Source organism: Leptodactylus fuscus, chromosome 8, assembly GCF_031893055.1.
Source record: "Leptodactylus fuscus isolate aLepFus1 chromosome 8, aLepFus1.hap2, whole genome shotgun sequence".
NCBI lineage: Eukaryota > Metazoa > Chordata > Amphibia > Anura > Leptodactylidae > Leptodactylus > Leptodactylus fuscus.
Window position 1 is genome coordinate 80,003,951 of NC_134272.1, and position 19,368 is coordinate 80,023,318.

Sequence of the window (19,368 nt, forward strand, 5' to 3'; positions counted from 1 at the left end):
ACGTCCAGACTACACAACCAGACTGCTGTTATAGGAGGAGGTCCAGACTACACAACCAGACTGCTGTTATAGGAGGAGGTCCAGACTACACAACCAGACTGCTGTTATAGGAGGAGGTCCAGACTACACAACCAGACTGCTGTTATAAAGGGACGTCCAGACTACACAACCAGACTGCTGTTATAGGAGGAGGTCCAGACTACACAACCAGACTGCTGTTATAGGAGAAGGTCCAGACTACACAACCAGACTGCTGTTATAGGAGGAGGTCCAGACTACACAACCAGACTGCTGTTATAGGAGGAGGTCCAGACTACACAACCAGACTGCTGTTATAAAGGGACGTCCAGACTACACAACCAGACTGCTGTTATAGGAGGAGGTCCAGACTACACAACCAGACTGCTGTTATAGGAGAAGGTCCAGACTACACAACGAGACTGCTGTTATAAGGGGAGGTCCAGACTACACAACCAGACTGCTGTTATAAAGGGACGCCCAGACTACACAACCAGACTGCTGTTATAGGAGGAGGTCCAGACTACACAACCAGACTGCTGTTATAGGAGAAGGTCCAGACTACACAACCAGACTGCTGTTATAGGAGGAGGTCCAGACTACACAACCAGACTGCTGTTATAGGAGGAGGTCCAGACTACACAACCAGACTGCTGTTATAAAGGGACGTCCAGACTACACAACCAGACTGCTGTTATAGGAGAAGGTCCAGACTACACAACCAGACTGCTGTTATAAGGGGAGGTCCAGACTACACAACCAGACTGCTGTTATAAAGGGACGTCCAGACTACACAACCAGACTGCTGTTATAGGAGGAGGTCCAGACTACACAACCAGACTGCTGTTATAAGGGGAGGACCAGACTACACAACCAGACTGTTGTTATAGGAGAAGGTCCAGACTACACAACCAGACTGCTGTTATAGGGAGTATTCCAGACTCACATCTAGACTGTTGTTATAGAGGGAGCTCCGCACTACTCAGCTTCTCTCTATGGCCCTATGAAGAATAATTACAGATCAGTTCCATGTAATGTATTTCAGTTTGATACAATTCAGTTCATTCATCCTTCAAAACCAAGAACAGAACCTTCCTACTCTCTCCACCTTTGTTCTGTCCACCTGCGGAGGACTTCTAATGTTCCTCCACCCTTAATATATTCTATGAGTGAGACAAATATGAATTGTTCCTTAGCAGGTTTTTTCTTTTGGAGATTTTCCAGACTCTCACACATGCCCTGTGAGCAGACAGACAAATGCAGATATCGGGCTTCACAATACGGCTGTCTCTTTCTATGGCTGCCTTAAGGCATTGCGGAAATTCAGAGCACTTTGCTGTCAGAATCAACCTTGGGAACGCTATTCTTTTTTAGCTGTCGATCCTTAATGTTGGGTAGGATGCCGGTGACAGCACCCCGCTCCTCGCTGCTCATCCAGGCATGCGGCATTAATATTTATCACATATTATGTTTATATCTTGTTTCAAAAAATACATAATATCGAGTCAAGGTGATTACTATTCCGGGCGCGTCCATGCGTGGCAGCAATATCTGTTTTCTAAATTATACATAGTCCCTTTCAATTCTTTTAACGCAACAAAATAAATTTACATATATGTTAAATGACTTGATGTGGCAAAGAACATTCTTACCCACTGGCTGGGAATTTATATCAAGCTCTATAGGATATTAACGTATGGCATGTCTCCATTTCGGGTGTTTAGATGGAATTTATACCGTATACACCTGGCAGATATACTTCTCTATGGGAGGGGGATTACCTATAGTTAGTTGTTTTCTAGATCAGGATGGTTACAAACATTAGACGAGTATGGGGTCCTACTGATGGCACTATTGGGGTATGATAAGGATCGGGCAGCTGGATTCCATCTACCCAATCCTTTTGTTCTTGGGGAGATAAGATGATGGTAGAAGGGTCTGGAAATAGTTTTTTTTCTTCTTCAGGATGTTGCACCACTTGGTCGATTCAAGCATGCATGTGTATGGGGGAATCAACCAAGACAGCTATCAGACTACAAGCCTTTGGCCAACAACTACCTTAAGTCTATAGCCTTAAGTCTTAAAGGGGTTGTCCCATTATAGACACTTATCCCTATCCACAGGATAGGGATAAGAGTCAAATTGCTAGGGTCTGACAGGGTGATTGGAGGACCGATAGCCCCCCTAAATACTCCCTGGGCATGATTGGCTCCCCATTTACTTCTATAGGACTTTCGTGGATGCCAGAGATTGTAATCATGGCGGCCCCATAGCAGAGAGCACTGGGGCTTCATTCATAATCTGTCCCCCTTTCTCCTGATTGCTGGGGGACCCACTTATTCCCTCTACTGTGGATTGGAGATAAGTGTAATGAGACAATCCCTTTAAGCCAAACATTAGGCTTCATTCACACATGCATCGGAGTCTCCGTCGCAGATTCTGCTGAAAATTGGTGGAAAGAAAAGTCCCGCACGGAGGAATTTTCTGTCCGCCAGTTTCAGTATAAAAATGGAAGAAACCGGACAAATACCCAGTGGACCCCATTATAGTCTGTGGGGTCTGCAGGTGTCCGTGGGTGACCACTGTTTGAGCGAGTGAGCTCTCCATCGTTCAGGTGCCCTGGTGGATCCGGACAACGGAGAGCGCGGCGCAAGTTTGAACCTAGCCTTAGTTTAGCTCTGGCTGAACCTGCGGACGGGGGATAAGGCGAGTTAGATTTTACATACGCCATCCTTTTAATCTTAGTGGAAAAAAGTCACTACCAGAGGTATATGACAGCAGCTTACTCCTCGCTTCCTGCTGATCAGACCAATCATGTGTATTGGTGGGGATCGACCAATAGCTATTAACCCCTTCCTGCTGTAGCCATTTTTTATTTTTCATCTTTGATTTTTTTTTTTGCACCCTGCCATTTTTCCATTCACAAGGCGAAATGATGGCTCTTTTTTTCAGGACAAATTGTAACTCATAATGGAACTGTTTAGAACTTTTAATCAGAATGGGGTGGAATTAGAGAAAAACTGCATTTGAACTGTTGGCATATGGATTTCATATTTACTGGGTTCACTATGTGCTAAAAATTTAATTTTTGTTTGATTCTTTGTTGTTGGAATATTCTCAATCCTACTAGTCCTACTAGTATTGGATGTTTGTTACTCAATCACGGAAAAATGGCTGAATGGATTTGGATGAAATTCAACAAATAGATCGTTTGTAACCTCGATTAAAACATAGGCTACTTTTTATTGCAGTAAATGACATGGCTTCACTACTGTTATGAATTTATGTTTGTATATTATATTAAACTATTCTTGCAGCAGCTTATCCCAGCTAATTGGAGGTTGCTGATAAAGCCAGGTCTGTTATTTCTGTATGTAAATACACAGATAACACTGAGTCCATTGTGTACAAGCATTTGCATATTATCTGATCTGCTCCAGGCAGTGCTGACACACTAGATGGGAAAACCCCTTTAATCCAAATTGGTAGTTTGCCAATTTTAAACATGCCAGCAAAAAGAAAATCTAATTTGTCGCAAAAATTCTAAAACAACGAGAGCTATGAAGGTAGCCAGAAGTCACAGACCTCTCCTCAAGCAGAGCTGTGGGGAATCATCGGCGCCAACAACGCGCTCATTATATTGTGTCTGAGCGATCTGCTGAGATGCCGGAACAATCACAGGCATGGTGTGAGGAACAAGTTCAGCGGCAGGCTAGCTTGAGATGTGTCGAAATGCCGGAGCAGACAGATCATCGACAGCAGCAATTTGCGGAATATAGGTGGACTACAAGTACCTCACTCCCTAGGTTCTGTCCTGGCTTGTCTTCCATATATTCCAGAAAACAGCAGAGTTAGTGTCGCTGAGCCCTGTGCTAGCAGCACTGAAGAATCCTAAGCGTGTACGACATACAAAGTCAAGATGACACAAAACAACGGCAGATGTGGAGTGGAAATGATTGAATAAAGGAAGGAATTTCAAAGAAAACATTCATTAAATATATTCTACGAGCATTTCACCAAATCTACAAATACAGAAAAGTACCGTAATTATTGTCGGCTACAATTAGTCCGAGCTTTCTTCTTTGCAGACTCTTTAGCAGGGAAGATGCAGGTGGAGTTGATCTGGAAATTCTGTGATCTGACAAATGGAGCAAGAAGCTAAAGAAGAAGAGGAAGATAATAGGACATATTTACAAAGAAACTGTTAAGAAAGTGTTATCAAGTGAGTTAGTAATGGGCTTGATCAGGAGCGGCACTCCTACCTAGTAGTAGTGAATGGAGATGGATTTAAAGGGGATGCGTAGAAATCAATAGGGTCTGCTCCAGACCATTGTGTCTATGGTCCGTGGTCCATCTCCAGGAGACAGGAAGTCACAGACTATTTTAGGCTTAGTGGCAAGAGCTGGAATTGCAAGATTATAGGATTATTTTTAAATATGGATAATAACTAGAGAAGGGCAAACTGATTTGTACAGAGTCGGGGTTTGAACAAAAAGTTCCAAATTGTTCAGTTTTTACGAGATGTGTCTCAAGCAAACTAAAACATTATACTCATTATTATGCTCACCCTGACAGTGTTCTGCACTATGTTTTGTAGATAGGTTAGTACGAGCCCTGACTGTGTTCTACACTATGTTATATAGATAGGTTCCTAGGAGCCCTGACAGTATTGTACACTATTTTATAGATAGGTTCCTAGGAGCCCTGACAGTGTTATACACTATGGAATTGAGGCGCGCTGTGGCAAACATTTGACATGCCCCCCCTTGACCGACGCCCAAGACCCCTACTGACTGACCCCCTCCTACGCATTCCTGCACGCACTATTATGCCCCATAATGGCCCCTGCACACAGTATTATCCCCCATAGTGGTCCCTGCACACAGTATTATGACCCATAGTAGCCCCTGCACACAGTATTATCCCCCATAGTGGCCCCTGCACACAGTATTATCCCCCATAGTGGTCCCTGCACACAGTATTATGACCCATAGTAGCCCCTGCACACAGTATTATCCCCCATAGTGGCCCCTGCACACAGTATTATACCCCATAGTGGCCCCTACAATCGGAGACCAACATAGGGGGAAATACCAACATAAAAAAAATAACTGTTACTTACCTATCCCTGGCTCCACTGCACTCCTCGGCGGTGGCAGCTATCTTCAATGACGTCCGGGACGTCGCATGACCCTAGACACAGGCACTAGTCATGTAACATCAGGAAGTAGGCCCAAAACCTGTTTTGAGCCCGGAGAGGTAAGTAATAGTGTTTTTTATGTTCTCTCACCTCTCCTGGGCCTCCGATCATTATACTTGGGGGTCTGAGAAGACCCCCGAGTATAATAATAGTGTTTGAGGGGCTCACTGCGTCACTTACCAATCCCGGCCCCTGCCAGGATTGGAAAGTAAATATGGCCCGTTACTGGCTGGAGTAACTTCAGCCAGTAATGGCCTATTAAATAAAAACAAAAAACGCAGCAGTAGCGGCTGTCACCTGTCCCCTAATGTCCTGGGCCCTGTGACAGCTGCTCCGGCTGCTACAACGGTATTTACGCCCCTGTTTGCAGCATTATCCCCCATGCCTAAAACCTTTGCACAGTACCATACAGCTATCTAGTGGTTTTCTAGTCCCTTACCATTTTGCAATAAACTACTTGCACTTTTGCAAATTGAATGGTAGGTTTATAGGAGCCAAGACCTCTTCACTGTATATATAGAGTAGGAAATATAGGGTGCTTTGTGGGTAATGGGGTGTTTGCTCCTTATTGTCATTGTTGTCCAGGGTCCCTTCTTCTCTAAAACCGTCCGGCTATCCAGAATAGAAGACGTCGCATTAACCAAGAAGCTCACGTCACTTCTCACCAAGTTATTGTTCTCTTGTGAAGTTTTCGGCTTTTCTTGTGCTAAATCTGTCTAATAATTACGAGGCGCTCTAATGAGATGAAGTTCATGGAGTTATTACTGGGAATTAATTGCAATTTTTAACCTGATTTCATAGATAGAATTTTGATTTCCAAATTGGTTTGATGCGTTTCCCTAAAATTGTGACAGTAATTATCATGTCTAATGGAGGCTTCTTGGAGATGAAGTCTTCTTATTCCATATTAATACAGCTCGGAGTGGCTATGGCGGTGAAGTACTGAAATGGCGGCACAATCCTTCCCTTACAAAGCCACCAGGTTATTTTATTTAAAGATCAATGCAGTGAAATCTGTTCGGTGTAGCGGCAGCTGCTGGGATTGATTTCTTGTCTAAGAGACTGGAAACTTTAATTCTCTTTGGATTAGCCAGACGCAACCTGTGGCTTTTCAGCTGCTGTTGAACAATATCTATTGGTTTGGTCTATCTGTCATCGCAACACGTAATATAATGTGAACATGCACATAGTAACGTGATCTGATTCTTCCCATTATGTATTATACTGGGAAACAATCCAAAGAATACTTGGACAAAAATAGGAAATTTCATTTTTCACTTCTATAGTGCAGAATAGACTATAACATGATGTGCGTACCATCTTGGTTCCTTCTTTCCCTCTGAGATGGTTCCCCAAATATGGCTTATATCTCTTCACACTGAACCTACTATACATTGAGTCCTATCTAAGGGCAGCAATGTATAATGTAGTGCTATGCAACTTCTGAGCTGATCTCCCTGCCTCCTGCTTGTGATAAGTTTCTCTTGCTCCTCTTATAAGCAGGAGGCAATATGAAGCTAATATTATAGGGGTACACTGGAGAGTCTGCACACTTTGGGGGCCCCTAAGATGTCTCTTCACAATAAGAGGTGACCAGTACATGATACATTATAGTTGGGGGGGGGCTGCTATAGATTTTGCACTGGGGCCAAACAGCTTTGTGTTACACCTCTGCAGAAATCCCCAACTTTTTGGCTTATGCTCAAAGCGTACCAGGGGGATAGCTATAGGGGGTGAGAGGTAGCAGTCTATTGTGCACCCCATACCCTGTGGGAGTCTCAAATATCCCTCTGTTACATAGAAAAAATGGCACAAGGTAGGTAGGGCTCTATTACAGATTAGGTCCCAGAAGCTTCACATTACTTATCTGAAAAGTACATGCTAGTCTATGCCCACATTTGTGCTATAGGCATGAACAATGTAATGTGAGATCTCTCTCAATCCATTGGGATCCATCGTATGATGATTATCTGCAGAAACAGAAGCACAAGCAGAACCTGAAATGGCTTCTGCACATGTTAGGACATGGTGCAAGGAATTCTGAAAATGTGGGATTACAGCCAATCAGCATCCCTGTGATGTCACAGCTCTTTAACTCCTTTGCGACCACCCACAGCATCAGGAGCAGACTTTTGTTGTAACTGACAGCTAACACCGTGCTCCATAACCCCTGGTTGGAGCAGAACTCCGATCGCAGGTTTCAACCCCTTGGATGCTGCAGTCAAACATGACCATGGCATCCAAGAAGTTCTGCCATGTTACATGCCCCCCTCAGCACCCCCAGTGATCAGTGCATCATTGGTTTAGGTCCCCTAGTGAGACATCACTAAAAAGCACTACAAAGCACAGTGTCCTACACCTCTATACAGGCTCTCTGCAGCAAAGAAATAGCTGATTTTAATACAATTCCAATTATTTTGAATCGAAACATATCGGGAAAATTCGGCAAAGCCGGTCTCTAGTGATAGGCACAGATCAGCATAGAATTTTAACAATGACGCGGCTACCAACTACATCCCTGAAGACGCGATCACAACTTCAGCTCTTTAATACTGCTGGGGATGCCAAGAAGAGAAGTAAGGGACATGACAAGGGGCTTTGTACCTTGCCGATTTCTTGTGTTCTATCATATGCAAAGAAACTAATTAAAGTTTTCCTTCCTTTCACATTCATTACGCCTGGGAATAGAATTATTTTTGAAGCATTGAACCTCCGCCACTTATTATGGACGCTCTTTCTATCTGGTGTCTGTGACAAGGGCAGCAGGAGTTTAGCGCTTTCGGAGACAAAGGGACGCGTTTCCTTTATTTCCCTACCTATAATGAGGCAGTGTTCATGCGGGTGACCACAAACCATGTCTGCAGTGTACGGGTAGTTTACTGACATGTCTCAAGGTGTGCAGCTCTTATAAGGCTACATTCACACTTACAGGTCATCCAAGTGTTAAAATGTAATGTTTATTTGTTTTTCCTAATTCTATAGTACAGGGGCAGGGTGCAAAGTTTGCAATATATTTTACTAAAGATACTTCTTATCTAAGTGTTTCTGGCCATGCTCTGTACACAAACAGTGTCAGTTTATATAGAAGTCTATGGAGAGGGGAAGAGGAGAAGGCGAAAGATAGAAATATGAGAAGGCTGGACTCTAATCCCTGATAATCCGTCCGCGTTGTGAAAAAGAACTGTCTCTCTATAGGGCGGATGTCTCTCTATTTGAGGATCTCTTCCCTTTCTCCCCCCCTCCCCCCCCCCCTCCCCTTGCCATAGAGTTCTATCTTACAGATTTATTCCAGGACAGAAAGAGACAAATAAGTGAAGAAAGAGGCACTTTACTTATATAAAGTTTATTAAATTTTTGTAATATTCACTTGGGCTATGGGTTTAGGAAAAAAACAAAACATAAGGGAGCCCGGCAAAGAGACCGCAGAGGGTAATAATAACTCATAGATGGTGAACCCCAAATATATTGGATCTGGCAGAACATGAGATCTTTGCTGTGTGATTGTACCTCATGTATTTCGGGACATGTTACAGCTCCAGTGGCTCGGGAATTGCTGCCATTATTGCACTTGTGAACAATGTATCCGACATGAATCATACATTCTGTAGATCCGGACGTATTGCCAATATATACAACACCATAGGGACTTTTTAGCATATAGATCACATCATTAAGATGAATACGTCTTACGGTGTAATACTCAGGGCGATGAGAGTACTAGTCACTACTTATAGAAGCATATGTCCCTTTTTGTATGGAATCATCCATCCAGTAGTGGAGCCGTCTCTGAATTATTCTGTAATGCGCAGGGTAGAAATGAAAGAGCCAGTGTGGGCAATCGTATCCCATGTGTTGTCAGGTGTCTCTAGCATTATTAATAGAAATCTGTTTTACTCTAGTCATATCTCTTCATTATAGATACATGTTTACTAATCTTTTAATGACGTCAGTGATACAATCTATATTGCCAAAACATACAGTGTGACAAAATGACACTCTTTTTCCTATGTCAGGTCCATTATAAACTATGAACACATTTACTGCATGCCGAAAACATTCAACCTAAATGTGCTGTGATTCATAGGGCCTTGTTTTTTGCAGTATACCTGCGGGGAAGAAGCCTCCTTCTCTTCTTACATCTTGGCAGCTCCTTACAGACAACACATACAGCAGAATATCTGTCAATGAAAGGATTGTCCTTTTCTCTTCTATGGCATGTAACAATGATACTTGGAATAACAGATGTACTTGTCTTTGCTTTCACAACAAGGAAACAGGAACAATGTGCAGCAATGTAAGGGTTAAACTTTGACATAGTCCTGATATACTCTATTTTCTATCCAGATCTTTCACCTTAAGCCCCTTCGCTTTAGCACAACAAGAGGTCAGCTACCTTTGGTCTGAACTGTGCACAGACTTGACTCTGACCAGCAACAGGGACTTAATCTTCTCACCTGATTGGGACAAGATGGCGCCCTCCTTGGGTACATAGGCTTTCAGTGGAACCCATGCTAAATCATCCTGACCACCAGCACGTAGCCTCTTCTGCCTGACCGCTGGATACATTCATTGGTCACTGGTTGGAATATTCCAGGGCGCCCTCACTGTCTATGCTCCATAGCCTGTTCTTGGGGTGCTCTGCAGGTCATCCTTTTCTTTTCCTTCCTTTCTCCGGTAGTCACCTCGGTCTTCCTTGAATTAAAGGGCCAACTCTTAAAAGGAAACAAGTGCAAACCTCCCTCCAGTTCTGCAATCCAACTTGACAACTTTCTGGAGAGGTTGTGACAAGGTTGGGGACTTCCTTTTCTCCTTTATTGGTAGGAAATGCCATTAATGTATTATCTAGGGGTCTAGGACGTTGTAGAACAGCTTATTGTACAAACGTTACATATGTGAGCTCTCACACCCCTGTATTTGGGATCGGTATCCTTTCAAAGAGACCATATAAAATATTCTAGAATAATCTTTATTCTCGCTACATTTGTATTATCTGCTCTGATATATTTCCATTTGTCACTGACATATTTGTGGGTAATAAATCAATGTCTGTTCTGTATCCACAAGGAGCCTCGTGCTCGCCATCCAGGTAATCATGATAGAAGAGGAGCGCTGAAGTCAGTCACTGCGTCATTACCTTGTATCACTCTTCATCATTCTTCTCTGTTTTTGCAGTATTTTTGCTATTTTACCTCTAGGCTGGGCCTATGGGTGACAGGCAGGTGCCAGCTCTTGTTATTCAGAGGTTCCCTTGAATACTAAAAGGATCCGATAACCTCGACTTCTCCCTAATGGCAGTTTTGCAAAATTTCCGCTTTAAGTATTTAGAAACGTGTCCATGTTAATGAGAACTCTGTGACCTCTTCATTTGGTGGTTGCAGAGTTTGGATCCCTTTGGTGGAATGTCAATGAGATAGGTCAAAGTGATTTGCTAGACAATGAGGAGAATTCATCATTTCAGAAGGAATCTTTGCGCTTTTACATCTTTGTCATCCTTTGTTGTACGTTGCGTGTGGTTTTTGGATACATTTTTCACAATCTATCTCATGCAATGTGTAGACGGCTCCCTTATATTTGTCACATCTATTTTATATGCTACTTACCGGTCAAGTGATGTAAGTTTGGACAAAAATCCAAAAATCATACTTGCGTATACAGGAACCCGGTAGAGGAAGGTGCGGAGTTTGGGAGTAGCATTGGCTGTGATTGGCTGATTGTCCCTGATCCTGACATTAACCTTCATCCTGGAAATCATTCTGTCTTGGTCCTTGGATTGGTACATGCTGTTCTACCCCTGGATCTGCCCTTTGGTTCCATCACTTACTTTGCTCTTGTCCTTTCCTTTGGCCTGTGTTTCTTCTCGTGACTACTCTTGACCCCATTCCCTGAAGGGCTACTACTGCATTATTGATACTGGAGCCAATCTGTGACTATTTTTAGGTTCATTGCTCTCATATTCTTTTCTAAAATTCCGATTGTCCCCAAAACCTCAACCTTCCTCCTGGATATCACCTCTGTCTTGCCCTTTGGATAATTTCTTTGGTACCTGTTGTCCTACTCCTGAATACTACCCTTGGCTCCATCACTTACTACACTCCCATCTTGTCCTGAGTCGTGTTGCTTTTGCTGGTGACAACCCTTGACCCTTTTCCTAGTATGTGCTACTATTGCATTGCAACTACTATGGGAAACACAACATGGGGCAAACCTGAGCCTAAGGACAAACCCAATACTTAAACTCTGCAACCTTTCACTGGCTACACTTTCCCTTTAGGAAATGCAAACTCTTGTCCAGTGGTCAGCAACCTTCGGCTCTCCAGCTGTTGCCAAACTACAACTCCCAGCATGCATACTTGCTCTGCTATTCTTGGAACTCCCCTAGAAGTTAATGGAGCATGTTGGGAGTTGTAGTTTCACAGCAGCTGGAGTGCCGAACATTGCTGACTACTGCTCTGTAACCATAACACAGTGCATGTGGTTAAGCTGCAGTACCACACTCAACCTGTCAACATTTGAGGCACTCTTTTAGCCACAGTCTATTTTCCAAATTGGCTCAATAATTGTGAATTGCTATGAGAGGATGACCCTTGAACCTTCCAGAAAATGACTTATTATCGCTGAGGGATGTGATAGGGTTAACCTGGATGTCTGGGTGCATTGCTATAATAGCAGCTAATACTAGAGCACCAGTCATCTAAGTCTATACAATTACCATAGTGTGCGCTCTCTTGTCTTTTACTACTATTTAATGGATTACACCCCAATTATAGTTCACCGCACAAAACATAAGTGACGTGCCGGAATTGTAACCTGTGTGATCCCGTGTCCTTGTCTATAATTATATCTCCGGATATCTGCTTAAGGAAAAGCTTAATATAACATATTTCCAGAATTTGGGTTGGGGGGGGGGGGGGGTGAGGAGACCTCAGCTGCTCCGACATTGTATTCATTATCGTATAACGTCCCAAGACGGTTTATTAATTTCCATAGATTTGTTTTCTCAAAACAGAACTGGCAGTCGTCATCGCCGCTAGGACTCTGTTCAGACACAAGGGGTCTAAGGCTAAAATACCTGCTGGATAATATTTCTAATGGTGCAATGTGATACGAAGGGGATGCGCAGGTCGGGAACGAGAATTTGGTGATAATGGAGAGGAGACTGGAGACAATAAATCTTTTATCAGTCAATAGTTATGTAAGGCGAGCGCTCGCTCATGAAAGTTGCAGACGGGGAAGGTTCATTTGCATTTTCCTTGGTTTATTTATCGACATTAATGTTGAGTTTTTCGCTTTTCTTGTTTTTTACGTCTTTCATTTGCAAGGAGGTGATGATTCCAAAGAGGCGATGACGCTACTGAGTTACCTTACATGTTCTTATACAGACCTAAATGCTATATAACTTGTGATTGCAACTCTTACCACTAAGCCTAAAATAGTTTAGGACTTCCTGTCTCTTTGGAGATGGACCATGGGCCATAGACACAATGATCTGGATCAGAACCTTGAAAAATGGCGGCGAAACCAAACTATATGAGTATATGGCATAGGCAACTAGGGTTGAGCAGATCTTGAGATTTCAGGATCGATTATAAAATTATAAAATTATAAAAGATTTCCGATCATTTTCCAGCCGATCCCGATTGGCTCGATCGCCAATCAGGATCTGATCTTTTCCGAGCCCATCTTGAGATTTCAAAATTCTATTTCTGATCATTTTCCAGTCGATCCCGATCGTAAAATGTGCTCGATCGCTGATCGAGAGCCGATCTTTTCCAAACCCGATCGTTCAACTCTATAGACAACCAATATGGCTGCCAGTACTTTTTTCACATGGGTTGTTACTTGTATTGGAAATCAATGGAGAATGGGAATTGGGCACTGAATGAATAACAACTGACTAGCTGTGGCCAGATTGTACGTCACAGTGTTACTAGTCAATATTCAGGGGTGAACCTACCTTTGTCGCCGCCCGAGGCGGATGACAGAAAGCCGCCCCCCCCCCCCCGGGAGGAGGGGGCGGATTGGAGGGGGTGGGGCAAAATAAAGGGGGTGTGGCTGAGTGAAGGGGGCGGGGCAGAGCAAAGGGGGCGTGATGGAGCAGCGTTAGCAGGCAGAGAGCAGGCAAGGAGAGGACCTGCTCTCTGCCTGAGTGTGAGGGGAGGCCGCTTTAGCAGCACTGCTCCAGCGGCCTCCCCAATCCATCGCTCGGTGACACTAAGCCAGTCCAGGACAGCTTGTCCTGGACTGGCTTAGGTAAGCAAAAATGCCGCCCTCCCTGGGGCCCTGGCATAGCGCCGCCTGAAGCGGTTGCTCATGGGAGATGTGGCGCTGTTAATATTCCTTACAATTTATGTAACTGATTCCCTTATACCTATAGGGGAACTGCCATCATTTCCATAGGTAGAATTGACATGCTGTGATTTCCCAAACCGCAACGATTTTGGAAAATGCAGCAAGTCTGTTGTGGATATTTTTTGGCAATGTGTGGACGGGATTCGTTTCGCATTGATCCTTATCTCCCTGAGCCATGGATGAAAAACCAGAGCAGAAGACATGATACAAATGTGCACAAGTAACACAAACACAGACCTGGACACTTGACAGACATCTCTCCAAAAATCAGAATTCGCCGTCCCAACACTTCTGTTATAAAAGGAAATCGCAAACTGTGAGCGGATCAGAATATTCCACATAAAAACCTGCAAGCAGAGCTGCTGGCAAAGAATATCAGGCGACTTCATTGTTTCGTGCTCTCGAATGTCAGCAGGTTCCCTCCTGCCTAGTGTTACTCCTAGCAACACGGTCTGTTCTGTAGGAGGGATTTGTAACAAAAAAGTTACGACCAACAATCTGCCGTCACATAGAATATAGTGAAGCGTCAGGTAATGGCGCTGCTAGGTCCATGGATTATATCTTATCGAATAATACTGATATAAGGATATAATATGAGATCAGGAGCTAGAGTCATTTATATTTATGGGATTAGCAAGGGAGAAGAAGAGAAAAAAAGGGAGAAAGAAAATCTATTCCCTCGTACATGGAGACAGTTTGGGGAAAACAAATAATTGTACAGGTACAAATCTCATCGTTCCGATCTGACCGGTTGTCTACGTGACACATGGATATGTAGGGTCTTCCAGTGCTCTGACGTGAGAGGTGACGTTCCTAGACAGGAGAGCCTCTCCGATGAATTCAGAATGAGCAAATCCCCTTTAAGATACAGAACGTGACGGTAGAAACCTCGTCATGACATTAGCTAGAAAGTGTCAAAATGTTCTTAATGGCAAAACATAAGTGGTTTGGAAAGAAGGTGAAGGAGCGCCAAGTGGAGGATCAGGAAGTTATTGGACAAGGACTATAATTGCAAAATAATGGCTCAATTTAGCTCCATTAACATTATTAATGGATTCTAATTATCTGCCGTGTAACAACTATTACATCCATGTATGGTGCAGCGTTCATCTTCATAGATGTAATATTGTATCAGCCATAAGATTTACCGTTTCTTGTTTGGCCTTCTGGCCATACTTTATGGAGGTGACTTTTTGGCACGCACAGCTCGGAAGATCTTCCTATTTTCTCCAGACTTTGGTGATCACTAGAGATGAGCGAACGGCGTTCAATCAAGTACATGTTCGATGGGACATCACGCTGTTGGCAATGTTTGATTTGATACAAACAACACGTTGAAAATGCACTTACAGTTCGATCCCAGGGACAGGAACTAGGACAAAGGAGGCCATGAAAAAACTAGGAAAAAGCCATTGGCTGCCGAGGACATGTGACCTCAGATTCAAACGAACAAGCGGCATCAGCTCCGATTCATTCTGTGCTTGCACTTACTTAGAGACAGACATCTGCTGAGGGCTAGTGAGGTTTTAGATTCTGCTAGGCAGGAATAGCAAAGAAGAAGAACCACAACAGCTTATAAGAGCGACACTAAAAGGAGAAGCTGAAACAAGCTTGGCACAGTGTCTATCCACAAACGCCAAAGTGGGATTCACAGCAATTAAGCCAGGCTGTATCTGCGCAACCCCGCTTTCTGCGGTGGGGGTTAAGCTAAGTGGGATACACTGAAATTGTATGGCCATATACCCTATATACTCTTAATCCAGGGTTCAACAGAATGTTCCCTCTCCCCCCCCCCCCCCCCCCCGAAACTAAGGGGTATACACTGAAATTCTCAGCCCATATACACTATATACGCTTCATCCAGGATGTCACGGTGTGTAACCTCCAAAAAATCAGTGGGCTATACATTCTAATTCTCAGGCTATATACGCTTCATCCAGGTTGTCACGGTGTGTACCCACCAAACCATCAAAACCGTCTAAAAATGTGCAAGGCTACCAGTAAGGGACGTGTACAAGGCCGGGGGCGTGGGGAACAAGGTCGCGGTGAAGCCACAGCGCATTCCATGCCTACTCCTCAGGGGCAGCAAGCATTGCGCTTCTCCACAGTCCCCGGCTTGCTGGCCACATTAAGTAGGGTGCAGGGCACAAACCTAAGTAGGCCCGAGCACCAGGAACATGTGTTACAATGGCTGGCGGATAATGCTTCTACCACATTATCCACCAGCCAGTCAGCCTCTACCTCAACTCCTCCTCCTACACAATATTCTGGTCAGCCTTCCTCCCAAAATGCCCAACTTTCCCAGCAAAGTAATCCCAACTTTCCCTGCTCCCAGGAGCTGTTCTCTGGTCCTTTAACTTTCCCTCTCCCTGTCCCTCCATTTCCCGATTCCACGGAGCTACCAGACGACTTTCTGTGTCCAGATGCCCAAGCACTGGAGTCTCCTCCATCTCCTGTTGATTTTGTGGTGGTTGACCAGCAACCCACCCTCAGTGACGATGACGAGACACAGTTGCCATCAGGGAAGCCTGTTGCCATGTGCGGTGTGCAGGAGGAGGAGGCGAGAGAGGAATTGGCAAAGGAGGTGGTGGAGGACGAGGACACTGACCCGACCTGGACAGGGGGGATGTCAAGCTGGGAAAGCAGTGTCGATGTTGAGGGAGGTGCAGCACCAAAGAGGGTAGCTAGAGACAGAGGCATGTCCAGAGGCAGAGGTCAGCTGCTTCACTGATGCCACACTCAGAATGGCCCAAGATGTTCCCTATCTTAGCCAGCCCAGAAAAACTCCCCCATCGAAGGCACGTTCCTCGATGGTGTGGAGATTTTTCAAGGAATGCGCGGAGGACAAATATAGTTTGCACAATTTGCCACTCGAAACTGAGTGGTGGCTCTGAAAAGAGCAACGTTTCGACCACTTCCTTGCGCCATCATTTGGAATCCAAGCACTGGGCTCAGTGGGAGAGAGCAAACACAGGACAATCGTCGTCCGGCGTTGCCACCACTGCCTCTCCCACTGTTGCCAGTGCTGGCGCTGCAGTCCAGAGCATCAGCCAGAACACCGCAACATCTGGCTCCGCCACTTTGGGGACTTCTCTCTCATCTTCCCCTGTTCCTGTCTCAGCTCCTTCTCCTGCACCATCATGCGCCTCCTCCAAGCAACTCATCATTTCTCAGACATTTCAGCGCAGGCAAAAATATAGCGCTAACCACCCACATGCGCAAGCCTTGAATGCGCACATCTCCAAACTCCTGACCCAGGAGATGTTGGCGTTCCGGCTTGTGGAAACTCCGGCCTTCCAGGACCTGATGGTAAGTGCGGCACCTCACTATACCATCCCTAGCCGTCACTACTTCTCTCCGATGCTTTCCCTGTTGTCCCAGTTGCATTCCAGAGGTGTTGTCATCATTTGCTGAGGTGTCATAGTGGACTTGGTGACCCTCCTGAGTCGAACATTGGTTTCCCCCTAAACGAGTATTTTTCCCCATAGACTATAATGGGGTTCGATGTTCGATCGAACAGTCGAGTATTGAGTGGCTACTCGAGTTGAACTTCGAACTTTGAACATTTCACTGTTCGCGCATCTCTAGTGATCACCTCTCTTTTTGGAATTCTTCCGCACTTTCCAGCAGATTTGGTCATTCCTGGTTTTAGCAGTGGGGTGATCCTTGATCAGTCACATGACTAGGGGCACTAGTGCAACATGCCATCAAGCAACCACATAGTCAGGTGACCACTGAAAGATCCCTTCGGAAACTGCCTTGTCATTGCCCAATGGCCCAGGGTGTGAGAACGTAAGTAATGTTAAACAGTTTGGACCATGAAAGCCACACCCCTCCCCACCTGACTCCCCCCACTTTTCAAAATTGTGTTCGTGTTGAAAAACAGTCAAAAAATACCAGAAAATATGGAAAACACAGAACTTATTATCCTTGTTTAATTCAAAACATTCTTGTTGGTCCAGAAAAAGCAAGCAGAACATTACATCGAGTGGACTGACGTGTTCCAGGGACCAAGCTAAACTCTAGATTTCACTGAACTGTCTCTATATATAAATCTTTTCCACAATGTTAGCGGGGGGGTTATGTATCATTCTAAATGTGATAGAAACTGTGAAATTGCATTAAAATTGTGACAAAAAGTAAGGTACTAAGCAAGTTTTGCCTTAAATTTGGGTCAAATAACCTACAACGCGTTTCTTAGGAAACTTACTACTTCGACAGTTGCCGAGGAGGGAGGAAATTTCCTTAGAAATGCGTTGGGTATTGTTATTTTTTACGTTATTAAAATTTTGCAAATTGAGCAGAGGCTAATTTTTATTTTTTTCTGGATTGGGTAGACATTGCCCATAGAAATTGTTACCAGCAACTTCTTCCAACCTGGTGGTTACCCTACACATCGTACCATGGCATACTATCCCAGCCCCGGCTACGCACTGCCTTATAATGGTCCCTCGGACCAATATAATGGAATACACAGTTCCTATAAGAAGCTTCAACTTTCTAAATTGTCCTAAGAGACCTTAAAATCGGGGGGTGGAGACTTAAAATGAATGTGTTGCACACAAGACGCTCTTGATACATGAGCCCTATTACATCTTAACGTATCCCAAAAAGCCCTCGGACAGGATAGAATTGGACATGTGAAGACAGTGTCATTGTCTATGACCATTGGTGCACATAGATGGGTGTAGTTCATACCCTCTGTTTTTGTAATAAAATATTCTTTTACATACAATATATCCAATCTCCTCTCTTTGAATCTCGTTGACAAATATAGTGGATCCCGGGGCGTCTCGGTATATACAGCCTCCAGAGTGGCCTTCTTCATCCTCCGGTAAACAGACACAATTTGCACCCGGGCATGTTGAGTCAGGTATCGTTAACGGAAGAATAATTAGAAAAAGTCCTATTTCTATCCTCCCAGGTGGATTCCGAGAGGGTTCTCAATTATTTCACGTCAGTGAGAGTGAAGTAAGTGTCATTTTCCATCAAGTGTTCTTAGAGCTGCTAATTGAGGTCCTCAGACTTTGCATTGGAGGCCGATTTGTCATCCATGGTGGGGCTTTATGCACTCAAGGTCATGTTACGTAACAGCCACTGCTGGGATCGGCTGCCATTGCACTCCTTCATGGTGGGGACCATCTTATCATCATCCGTCGGCTCATCCAAGCACTGGTTACTGTTTATATGTCTCAGTACAAAATGCTGCCAAGAGAATGCAAGAGATACGTGATAAATATTACATGATATTACATACAGAAGCCAGGCACAGCCACAGCAATACAGTCCTAGAAGACATTGCAATTCTGTACATTATATACTATCTATCTATCTATCTATCTATCTATCTATCTATCTATCTATAATCTATCTCTATCTATCTATCTGTCTCTCTATTGATCTCATATCTAACTATCCGTATACTATCTATCTATTTATCTATCTACAGTATCTATCTATCTATCTATCTATCTATCTACAGTATCTATCTATCTATCTATCTATCTATCTATCTATCTATCTATCTATCTATCTATCTCATCTCTAACTAACAATCTATCTCATATCTCACTAGCGACCTGTATATCTTCTATCTATCTATCTATCTATCTATCTATCTATCTATCTATCTCTCTCTCTATTGATCTCATATCTAACTATCTGTATACTATCTATCTATTTATCTATCTACAGTATCTATCTATCTATCTATCTATCTATCTATCATCTATCTATCTACCTATCTATCATCTATCTATCTATCTACTATTTATCCATCCACATCCATCGATCCATCCATC

The 19,368-nt window shown here is 43.9% G+C and overlaps 1 protein-coding gene across 7 annotated transcripts in view; it reads right to left on the bottom strand.

Moving 5' to 3' along the window:
* Positions 1-17,879: 17,879 nt before the first annotated feature.
* GALNT13 (polypeptide N-acetylgalactosaminyltransferase 13) overlaps positions 17,880-19,368 on the bottom strand; it is a 184,684-nt gene continuing 183,195 nt past the window's right edge. For 4 of the 7 annotated variants that reach the window (XR_012717354.1, XR_012717353.1, XM_075284488.1 and 1 more), the window contains one exon: positions 18,678-18,772. Coding sequence is in view for 3 of the 7 variants with exons in the window: in XM_075284489.1 (XP_075140590.1) it covers positions 18,632-18,772 (141 nt within the window). In the remaining 4 variants the exon portion in view is untranslated. Of the gene's footprint in view, positions 18,773-19,368 lie in introns of all 7 variants that reach the window. The other 3 variants (XM_075284489.1, XM_075284486.1, XM_075284484.1) reach the window with 1 other exon arrangement.